General features: G+C 60.5%; 1 protein-coding gene across 4 annotated transcripts in view; it reads left to right on the top strand.

The window, feature by feature from the left end:
- Positions 1-63: 63 nt before the first annotated feature.
- FNIP2 (folliculin interacting protein 2) overlaps positions 64-11,406 on the top strand; it is a 44,449-nt gene continuing 33,106 nt past the window's right edge. For 2 of the 4 annotated variants that reach the window (XM_027766574.1, XM_006164201.3), the window contains exons 1-4: positions 67-338; positions 6,292-6,418; positions 10,294-10,419; positions 11,276-11,376. In XM_027766574.1, the coding sequence (XP_027622375.1) occupies positions 205-338; positions 6,292-6,418; positions 10,294-10,419; positions 11,276-11,376 (488 nt within the window). In that variant the 5' untranslated portion in view covers positions 67-204. Of the gene's footprint in view, positions 339-6,291; positions 6,419-10,293; positions 10,420-11,275; positions 11,377-11,406 lie in introns of those variants that run through there. The other 2 variants (XM_027766573.1, XM_027766575.1) reach the window with 2 other exon arrangements.

Here is an 11,406-nt window from a genome sequence, read left to right as displayed (position 1 = left end):
CGGTAGGACTACCCGCGTCGGGCGGGCGCGCGGAGCGATCACAGCACAGCGTGCAGGCGCGCGGGCTCCCGAAGGCCTGGCGGGTCTGGAGAGGGAGTTGAGCGGGCTGTGCCTGGGAGCTGTCCGCGGGCGCGCAGCGCGGCGCTAGGACCTGGGCAGCCCCGACCAGCGCCGCGCGGGTCGCTGCGAGGCCGGCCGCCCGGCATGTGCGGTGGCTCAGCGCAGCCCGGGGCTCCGCGGGACAACGCTGGGAGGACCTGCAGGACGCTGTTCCGCTCCAGGATCCCCACTCGAGTCGGGGGAGGAGGCGGCGCCGAAGCCGCAGAGCTCCCGCACAGGTACGACCCGGTTCTGGGTTCTGGCCCGCCTCCCAGGCTGCCCTCGGTGAGCGTCGGGGCCCTCTGGACGCTGCTGCTTGGGAAGTGCAGGAGGGGAGCAGACCGGCCTGCAGGCTTCACTGCAGAGGGCGGTGGGCATTGTTCTGTGGCCCTCTCCACACCTTGCCTCCCTCTGCCGCAGCTTCCCCCTGGCCCAGTGCTGGTGATGGAGCCGCAGCCTGGAGCAGCCAGGGCGACAGAGGGACAGTCCTGTCCCCAGTCCACGTAGGGGAGGGGCCGCCAACCGATGGAGCAGGGGTGAGGGAGAGCCTGGGGTTCTCTGGACAGTCCTGGTCTTGAGAAGTCTGTTATGCCTAACCACTTTTTTTCTTTTTTACAAAAGTTTTCTGCCATGTCTCATGAACTGCTTATCCTGTAAGCACGTTTCTGGGTTTGGTTAAAAGCAGTCAGGAGGTAGTTTCGCTGTGTGAAAACCGTCTTTTGTAAGGACCTAGTGAAGCGGTGTAACCGCTGCAGTGCAGAGCCAGGCCGCTGGAGGTCCGCGGTCAGTGGGCGGCCCCTTCGCAAGCGCAGCTGCGAGCCACCCCTGGAGAGGCTGAGAGGTGTCTTTGTCCAGGAAGAGGCCATGAGCAATGGTGCATTAGGGAAGCACGCTCGAGTGTCCGATAAGAATTGCACTTGGCGGTGCCTGTTTCTTATCAAGGAGGGGCAGCCGAGTGATGAGAGTGGAGAGAGACCCTCAGTCATCCCCTTCCGCATTGTCCCCATTGCAGGCCCGTGCCCAGCTGTCCCTGGGGCATCTCGGGTCTGTCCAGGTCTCGCCCTGCAGCCAGGTGGCCATGCAGCTGGCTCAGATTATTCTAAAATTCCCTCTGAGATTCTAAGAGTGGCAGGACCCCCAAACCCCTCATTTTGTCTCCCGCTAGAATTCTAGAGCCCCAAGCATTACTCGGGGTTGTCAGTAATGGTATCCACGTGAGATAATGCTATGTAGGCCAGGCTAGTTCTTAAAAGGCTCCCCAAATTTTGGTACAAGCTGGTGCTGCTCACAGTTTTTCTTTGAAATTTTTTTTTCTTAATCTGCCAGAGGGTGCATGCACTGGCAGGAGACAGAGCAAGACGGAGCCCCACGGGGGATGGCCACACTGCAGTCCCTTCTCCACCCTCCCATTGGGATCGTGGGCATGCATGCACACGTGCCTCTGTGTTTTCCGAGACTTGAAGCACGTGGTCAGCCCTGTGGGATCCAGCCGCCTTAACCGCCACATTACGGGCCGTCCTGGTGCTTCTCACAGCCAGTGAGCGTGCCAGCCTGGGGAGGACCGCGACCGTGTTATCTAGGAGCACGGACGTCAATGTGTCCTGCCCACCTTCCCTCTCCCTCTTCGGCTTCCTTTATTCTTCCTCTGTTGCCAGGGTCTCTGTAGACTCTTGCGCAGTGGAGACCCGTGTGCAGCAGGTTGTTGGAAGTCATGCGTGGGCAGGCCAGTCGTGCACAGACCTCATCCACGCTCTGCCCCTTTCTGTGGCCTGGGGACGTCTGTCGGCTACAGTCTTGGGCTCACTTTCTAGAACCTCTTTAGGATCTGGGCCACTGAGGCTGGGAGTGAAGTGCTGACGGCTGTGCTGTTGTGCTGTTGGACCAGCCACAAGCTCCCTGGCATCTGTCTGTCCAGGCTGCAGCTGCCGGGTCTGACCCCAGCTCCTTCCTTGCTGTGCGGTGTCGGAGATCTGTCACTGAGTGATCCTCTTGGTTGGGCACGCTGATAAGCAGGGCTTTATTGTCAGCATGATTTCCCAGTTATTCAAAAGATGAAGAGAAAGATCCCACGCACAGTAAGGTCGGGAGGCGGCCCACAGCGGTGCATGTGGAACAGGTGCGGCCCAGTGCAGACAGGCCCTTCATGCAGCCAGAAGCTCTTCAGGGTCCGAGCTGTCCCCTGGATCATCTCATTCACCCCCAGCCTCTGTGATGACAGATACTGGGCTTCAGTTCAGGTCCCAAACTCCAGCATCAACAAAAACGACAGTGGGTGAGGCGTCTTACGTGGTCCGTCTGTAAAAATCCTCGCTGAACCTCAGTTCCAATTGGCTGTCCCTGAAACAGCGTGGGGCCTGGGGGCGGTGCTGTCTCCGGAGAGCTGCTTCCAGCCATCCTTCTCCAAATACTGACCACAGGAAGGCTGTCATAGCTTCAGATCTTCAGGCGTTCCAGATAGCTGACAGCAGGAGGGGCCTCGCCACAGCCTGGTCTGGGAGTCAGCCCTTCGCTCACTGAGGAGGAACAGAACCAAGCACTTGGGAGGCAGTGGTGCGTGGCAGTTTCGTATCGTATCTTGAAACTCAGCTTCAGAGGAAGTCTTCTGCATGCTTTAGACTCACCAGCATGGAAGAGGCAAAAGAATTTCAGAGCTGGCTAGGCAGCCAGCTTATATTTTAGGTGCACGAATTCTGGTAAAAATGGAAAATCCATGGATGTGTGCGACAGTTGCTTAACGAGAGGAAGTTCAGAAACGAGGGTGTGAACAGCTTCGAGGTGAGCCGCGCCTGGTCTCACACCAGTCCTACGGATGGTAGTTAGGGTTTCTCACTAGGAAATGCCGAGTAGCCCGGCTGAGAGGCCGTACCCAGGCGACGGGCCGGCGCGTTCCACAGGTTCTGGGGAAGGCTGTTACAGGCTTCTGCAGTGCAGCCGTGGGCACGGAAACCACCAGAACACGGCCTGCAGCTGCTTCACAGGAGACACGCCGTCAAGCAGGTGGAGTTGTGGCGGGAGAGAGCGGCCCCCAGCACTGACGGTCCTGTGCGCTAACCTGCCAAAGGCTGTGGTCAGTGGGCGTGGGTGATGGTGACGGGAGGCAGGTCACGGGCGGGACAGATCTGGAGGAGGCTGCCACTGCAGGTGCAGCTGCCCGGCTGTGCTGGTCACGGGCTTGGCACCTGCCCCTCCGTCCCCCTCCCAGGTGCGTGTGTGGGGCCAGGAGGGACCCCCTCTGCCAGAAGAGGCCTTTCCCGCTGGGTGAGGGTAGGGTTTTCAAGTGTGGTTCGAGGCTCATCGGCCCAGCGAGGGGTGCCGCGGCCTCAGGTGCTTGTCAGGTCTCAGGAATGGGTGCCCTTCTCTCCCTGGGGACAGTCAGGGCGGGGATCAGAGCAGCCTCGGTCCAGGGCATGTTCACGATGCTGACATCTGGCAGTTCATGGGAGGAGACCCGCGTTACCTTCCTTCGTGTAGTGACTTGCAGGTCAGCTCCCCCTCACCCGTCCCAGACAGCCCGGGCGGCATTCACGGGCTTCAGCTGTGGACGCGCTCACCCAAGCATGCAGCTGAGGCCTGCTGCTCCCAGCCCCCATCCTTTTCTGTCCCCGTCACATCATCGGTGTGACAGGTTTCTTCGGCGTTCTATTAGTATTTCTTTAGCACAGAAAGAAGCAGATACGAGAATGTGTTCTTTGTACTCATGAAAGGCAGTGTCCTGAGCACCGCCCCTGCTCCCTGCTCCCCGCTGCGTGGACGGAGGGCTTACAGGTGCCGCCTTCTCCCTCCTGCTCCCCAGCAGCCTGGTGCTCGGCCGTGTGACTGCAGCGTGAGGGGTGTAACCTGCCTTTGCCGGGTCCCGTCCGCCTCCAGTCTTGTCTCTCAACGCACACGCTGCGGCCGTGGGCTGTGTCGGCCTAGCTCCAGAAGGGGAGCTGAGCCCGAGTGCAGGCAGTTCCACAGGTCTCACGCCTGCTCTTCGCTCCACGTGGTCTTGACCCTGCAGCTGTCTGCGTGGGTGTCCGATGCAGGGCTTTTGCGGACTAATAGGTGTGTCTTTAATCCTTCCTGGTTTTAAGCGTGAGACTGAGCATCTTCTCATAGGTTTGAGGACAGTCCTAATCATTCTCCTGTAAACTCTGTCATTTGCCCACGTTTCTACTATTCGCAAGTCTTTTCCTTGTTCAGGCCAGGAGGTGGATGCGTGCTCACTTGCATGAGAGAGTGCCCCAGCAGAGCCTGGTCACTCCTCAGTCCTTTGCTTCCCATCTTTCGTCCTCTCAGGACCCTGGCATGTTTTTGCAGATTGTTGGTATCGGGACACGAACGCTGGTCCGCCACGTGAGACCCAGCTCCCTCCAGGTCCAGCTGCCGTGCCCTGGCGCTGGCCTGCAGCCTTTTTCCTATTGGCTTGTCGTTCGTCGTCTGTTGGGGAGATGAATCCTCTGTGGGGGGACTGCTCGCTTTGGTGCCCCAGACTTGCTCACAGGGACCGTGTTTTTAAAACCCGAGAACCTGCTCGTGGGAACATGGAGTGCCCTGGGGGCCGACTGTGGCATTCTGGCAGAGTGCAGTGCTCTGTGGGCCCGAGCCACGCGGGGAGCTTCCACATTCTCCCTGGGGTGCCTGAGTTCTCCAGGTGTGCACGTGCTCATGGTTGGAGACCAGGAGAGCGTGGTGTCACTCCCGCTGGGGCGCCTGTCTGTCTCAGTTCCGGAACAAGGAAACTAACTTACAGAGAAAGCCTCCAGCAGGGTCAGCAGGATCGCGCTCGGCGGCGCAGGTGCCTCCCTCCTGCACTGGCCCAGGCGCGGCAAACCACCGTGCGTGTTTGTGTGGGAGAGGCCGGGGGGCCAGCCTTCAGGGCCAGTCCTGGCTCCATCCACGTCCCGAGGAGGACGTAGCCCAGCAAGGCAGGGGATGGGGCCGCCTCCGAGCCTAAGCCCTGGCGCCCAGCGCGGTTCCCTGGTCCCTTCCCTGCGGACTGCCCGCGCACTGGGGTGGGGCGTGCTGTGGGCCCCACCTTCACTTTCCTGCTCAGCCTCCTAGGCCGGCTCTGGGCTCAGAAAAGGAGGAGCCCCGCCCTCTCCTTGCTGTCCTCCGGGGTTCCTGTTCCTGGCACCCAGACTCAGGCCGTGCTGTGACTCACATCTCCATGTTTGTCACTCCTGTGGGGACACATCACACAGAGGCTCTGTGGTCAACCTCGAGACTTCGACATTTGTAGCATTGCTATAGAGGGTGGGGCAGGACCAGTGGGCGCTGGGGCAACCCCTCCCCATGCGGAGTGTTCCTTGAGCAGGACCTGCGTGCGGTCGGCCACGTGGGGCCTGGCTGTGCTTCTCTGTCCCCAGGGCAGCGGCCCACCTCCCTGCACCCTGTCACCTCCTCCTGCGACTCTCCCTCCCTCGGCGTGTCCCCAGCAGAGTCCTGGGCCTGGGACCCCACCCTGCGTGTCCTAGACCTTCCCTTTGCATGGCCGGCGTGTAGTGAGGTGCTTATGTGTGGGGTTGGCTTCCTGCGTGCAGACCGTGTGACCCCCATTGGCTTACTGCCGATCTCCGTGAAGTGGCCGCCGGGCCCTGCCCTGACAGGAGCTCACGCCCACAGACGCCCGCCAACCCCTGATCCTGCTCAGCAGCCCACCCTGCTGGCCTGGCCTCTCTGGAGCCAGCCTGCATGACCCTCAGGCCAGGGCAGCCCAGCAGTTTCTGCTTCACCCAGAGCACACCAGGGGCCTTGCCTGTGGACCGTGATTGTGCTTCACCCAGAGTGCACCAGGGGCCTTGCCTGTGGACCGTGATTGGTGGCAGTCGTCCCGGCACTCCGATCAGAGACCAAGGAGGGGTGGTCCTGCTGATGTGCCCAGGGCTTCCTGCCCAGGGACTGGCAATGCCAACGGCCCTCGGCCACATGCTGTCCCGCCTGCTGCCCACGTGGAGCCCACCCTGCATGTCCTCGCGACCTTCCCCGCCATCAGCACCCAGGCTGGCTCCTGACCTTGGTGGTGAGCACCGGCAGTGTGCGCGGCCCGAGTCCAGCCTGCAGTGTCTGCCCAGCTTGAGCTGCCACAGGGCAGAGGGGCCTGCCGTCCGTGCCGGGGCCTTCGGACATCACAGGCACGCAGGGGCATGCTTCCCTGCCCAGCAGGCCAAGGGTCGCAGCTTACCTGACTGCGTCTCCCATCGTCCCTTGCAGCTGGCCATGCTCGGAGCTGGACCTGAGTGAGATCCGTCTGCTGGTTTACCAGGACTGCGAACGGAGGGGCCGGCAAGTCCTGTTTGACTCCAAAGCAGTTCAAGGGACGGAAGCGGTGGCAGCACAGGTATGAGGTGTAGCTTCACCCCCCCCATCTTCGCCAGCGGCGCATGCCGGCCTCTGACCCAGCAGCCATGGCCACAGCTGCTCCCAGAGCTGGGTTGCGTGGTGCCTGGAGAGGCTGGGCCAAGCTGCGCCCACTGGACTTGCCCCTGTGGCTAATGCGGGACTGTGTGGGAGGTGATGGCTGCGGGGGAGGCTAGACAGGATGGGACTCTGGGCCCAGAAGGTAAGGTGGTGCCAGCTCGGGGGGGACACGACAGTGCCCTGCCCGGTGCTGCTCAGAGGAGGTCGTAGAGGCCCCACAAGCTGCCTCACCATGGAGCCAAGCGCAGCACGTCCTGGCCCTCAGAGGGCGACTCTGAGGACCTGCCCTGCAGGCCCTTCCTGTGGGCGTGGGCTGCTGCTGAGAGCAGGTGTGGAGGAGTGAGGGGCCCTGCGAGAGCAGGAAGAGCCTTCTTGGGGGTCAGGGAACTTCTGAATCGGCACCCCAAGACCTTTCACTGTCTTTGCGGTCTTCAAAAAGTTCGTGGAAAACACAGACTGTGGAAAAACCTCTGCATGGATCTCAGTGTTTTCCACACCAAAATAAGCTCATACTTTAATCTCATTTTCCACTAACCGTTTCAAGTCCCACGTATTCAGTCACGTGCACGGGCTTAACAGAAGCCTTCACGTGTGCTCTGCATTCAGTGAGGCGCTGGCCAGGCCTGTGTCTGGAATGCTTAGCAAGGAAGCGGCTGCTCTGGCGGGGCTGTCTCACCGGGCCGGGGCTGTTTTCCTGCTTTCGATGAGGACTGTTCCTGCAGGAAGTGTTTTGTGAAAGGCAGTTTAGCCGGGTGGACGCCAGGGGTGGACGCCAGGGTAGTTTTAAGTGGAATTCTGCCAGATCGCTAATCATCATGGTAGTTGCTGGGCTTGTCCAGTAGGTGTGGGGGTGGGGGGTGTCTCAGATGATTCACGGAAGGCGTTTACAACCACTGTAATTGATGTCTTCCCTCAGAGAGAGACAGAGAGACAGAGACAGGCCCTCTCCCACAGGGGGGCCCCAGTCCCCACCAGCATGGAGCAGGGCACTCGTGTGCCCCACCAGGAGACCTTGGGATGTGAACCTGGAACCTTCCTGTGGGCTGAGCGGCAGGGCAGCATGTTACCATGGCAACATCGCTGCAGGCATTAACGGTCGGTCTGTGTCGAAAGCCTAGGCCAGCACGTGACCTTTGCTTGGTGGACGGAGATGGTCACCCCAAGGCCACCCACGGAGGGCTGAGCCGAGGTCCGTGTCCTGCCACTGTGGACGGGGCCACAGGTGGAGGCAAACTGTCAGCTGTTTGCAGAAGGAGCTGGCCCTTTCTCTTCCCTGGAGCAGTGGAGAGCCCAGAGCACAGCTTTCTGGGACCCACTCGTGGAGTCACAGCAGCAGCTCGGGTTCCAGGGAGGTTGGAGCTCGCCCAGGGCTACGAGGAAGCCTGGGTGGCTGCTCGGTGCCAGGGGCCACCTCCAGGTACAGACCGTCTGGCATATGTGCCACAGCACGGGTCGAGCAGTCCTCGAGGCCCTGCGGGGCCGCTGCGGGGCGGTTTCCGGCATCAGTGGTATTAGGTAATGGCTTGATCTGACGAGGGCATGGAAGGGGTGCTGGCACTCGGACACTCTGACGCAGCCTTGACACCGTGGTCTCCGCAGTGCCATGCCCCAGCACTCTGCTTTCCTGACGTCCCCTTCCCATGTTCACACGCCGCCACCCGCCCCGTCCCGTTCACCTCAGAGCTCCAGTGTGATCGTCACGCAGAGCCTAGATAAGCTGCGATGAGCTTGCCTTCTTCCAGCAAATGTTCCATGGGAAGAAGGCAAGGGCGAAGAGGACTCAGAATAGGGCCACGTGTCCCGGGGCGCAGTGCCGTGGGCAGGTGGCAGGGGAGGCAGGCCGGCAGCGGCGGACACAAAGCTTTCCTCGTCTGTCACAGAGACCAGCGGGCAGCTCCACGTGGGATGGCAGGCAAGCCCCTCCCAGCCCTGGTCTGGAACCGCTGCCCCCTGAGTGGAGAGCTGCGGAGGCCGTTCCTGTCTCAGAGTGAGGGCTCCTCCTCCACAAGTGCAGCTTCTTGGTTCTCCTTCCCGCGGTCTGGACAGGAGTCCTAGAGCAAGCGCACCATTGATGACACATGTCAACTTTGTTTCATTTGAGGTGCCAAAGGGCACATGTGCTCTCCAACACGGAGGGCGGGGAGAACGTGCCCCTGCCCCCCCCACGCGGCGCCTGGGCCTTCCATGTCCCCCATGTCTCCATCCCAGAGGGTCAGCCCGCCCACACATGCACCAGCTGTGTTTCTCACGCCGCTGGGGCCAGAATTCAGACCATGTGCCCTGCCAGGTGGGATCTCGTTCTCCCAGCCAATAGGCCCCGAGCGGGACCACTGGTCTTGTTTCCTAAGTTCCATTGGATTGGTAAAAATCGATAGTGACTTTACCTAGTGGGGGGGGGGTCTTCCAAAAGTTCATGGAAAATGCGTTTTGTGGAAACCACATGGATTTCCATTTTTCTTACCCTGAAATAAACTTGTATTTTGATTCTGTGTTCCCACACAATTAACGAATCCCCTCATGTTACTAAATCCTCCAATGCCCAAGCAGAGACTGGTCCTCACTGGTGCGTTTAAAACGGGGCTGGAACGTAAATACTCGCTCAATTATTTACGAACATAGTCTTACTCGTGGCCCAGAACCTTCTGTCTCGAACAGTTTTCTGCCTTTCAAAATTCCCAAATATTGTAGCCTCTGGGGACTGTGCTTATGTCACCATTAGAAATAAGAAAAAAGCTTCCGTTTTGGTTTTTTAATTCTTTCCTCTTTAGATTTTGCCCTGGGGGCCACGCACTAGCGAGAGAGAAAAAGTGAAACCACCACCCCCGAGGGGGATGGCCACGCACAGTCCCTCCTCCGTTCTCCCCCGGCGCCGTGGGTGTGCACTCACACGTGCCTCACAGGCTTCTCTTCCCTTTGTCCCAGAGAATACGTGGCCATGCCACAGTCCCTTCTCTGCATTCTCCTCTCAAGATTTTGGGCACGCACATGTCCTGTGGTTTTCAAGCCCCCAGGTGTGGGACTCCGACCACGCTGCCCATGTGGGAGTCCACGCCTTGCCACGTGCCACCTGCTGGCGCTGCACGATGTGCTCCCCGAGTCGCAGGGCTCGGGGCCCCGGGGCTCCGGCAGTGCAGCCAGCCACCCGGGATCCGGCACCTTAGTCTGCACCGTCTGCTGGCCAGGCTTCTAGTTTTTTGTTTTTTGTTTTTTTTTCTAGACGATTTTGCCTTAGGGGTGTGTGCTCTCTGCAGAGAGAGAAAGACAGTGAGAGGGAAAGTGAGAAATCACCCCCCAGGGGGTATGGCCATGCTGCAGTCCCTTCTCCATTCTCCTCCTGGGGTCTTGGGCACGCACGCACAAGTGCCCCTCATGATTTTCAAGCCACTGGGCCCTGGACTTGAACTGCAGGCGGCCATGTGGGAGCCCAGCGACGTAACTGCTAAGCCATCTGCTGTGCCTCAAGGTCCTGGTTTCCGTTTTTCTTTTTTTTAGAGAGATTGTTGCTGTAGGGCGTGTGCACTTGCCACAGAGACAGAAAAATGAGAACTCACTCCCCGGGGCGAATGGCCATACTGCACACCCTTCTGCTTTCTCTTCTCGGGATCTTGGGCGTGCACACATACATGTCTGGCTAGGTCTGGGACTTGAACCGCAGTCAACTACATGGAGTCCAGAGACGTAGCCATCACGCCTTCTGCTGCTCCCCGCGCTCCTGGTCTCTAACGTAGTTTGGGCACCAGGCTGTGCAGCAGAGTGCGCTGGTGACCAATGCCTTGCCTGTCTCCCCTCACCCAGAACACAGAGGATGTGCCCGTTCGGGAGTCAGCCTCATGCTGCCGGGGTGGCGGTGGTGGCGCATCACCCCATGGTTCCCCTGGCCGGTCTCTGCAGCACGCCACAGAGCAACTCCCCAAATACCAGGTGAGACCCCTCCCGCGGAGCACCGGGCCGCTCGTCGGGCGACCTCCGGGGTAACCCTGCCCTAGGCACCCTGGAACCGGCAGTAGGGTGGCAGGGTGTCCGCCACGCTGCTCTCACTGGTCATTCGCAAACTCCTAAGGGTTCTGGGCTGTGTGTGGGGCCTGAACGTGGGACGTGCTGAGGGAAGGAAGAGGGTGTGGGCAGGAGCGGCAGGACCCACGTGGGAGGGGCAGAGGACAGCGGGCGGGTGGTGCATGCACACCGCTGCACCCTCAGCATGAGGGTTGTGGGGAGGGTCGGCCGCCCGGAGGCCAGCACGCAGCGTGGCCTGCAGAGGGCTGTGTGGGCTCTGTCAGGCTGTGCGAAGCCTGAGAGCAGGTCTACAGTCCAACGGGCAGAGCTGGCGAAACCGCCGCAGCCTCAGGTCTGCAGGGCGTGAATCTCAGAGCCAGGCTCTGTGCCAGGCTGCGCCCTCGCTCCAGCAGTGATCGGCAGCTCAGAAGTACAGAGAGATGCTCAGCTGGGAGAGGCCGGGGAAGCCGTCAGTAAAGAACGGGCAGGCCAGTCAGCGCGGAGAGGAGTGACCTCCTCTCCTGTAACTCACCCCTTCTCCGGAGTTTGTGAGTGGGACACTGGTCACCTTTGCTTCTCATGGCAAAATGTAGAGTGAACCTTGCCGAGACACCTGAATGAAGAAGAAACCATAAGCATTAGCAATTTGGGGAGATGGGCGATCCTTGTGGAGTAAGACCGTGGCGTGACCCGGGGGCACTTGGCGATGGGACCTACCCATGGAGCCGAGCTCGGCACCCGCTGAGCTGCCCGGGCTGACCCACACTTGGTTTCCCGCGTGCAGTACAGCAGGCCGGCGTCCGACGTCAGCATGCTGGGGGAGATGATGTTCGGCTCGGTCGCCATGAGTTACCGAGGCCCCACGCTGAAGATCCACCACATTCGGTGAGCCGGGCAGCTGTCCCCGCGTGAGCG

The sequence above is a fragment of the Tupaia chinensis genome, unplaced genomic scaffold (assembly GCF_000334495.1).
Source record: "Tupaia chinensis unplaced genomic scaffold, TupChi_1.0 Scaffold143591_1, whole genome shotgun sequence".
NCBI classification, from domain to species: Eukaryota; Metazoa; Chordata; class Mammalia; order Scandentia; family Tupaiidae; genus Tupaia; species Tupaia belangeri.
This window is presented reverse-complemented; position numbering and strand designations above follow the sequence as displayed.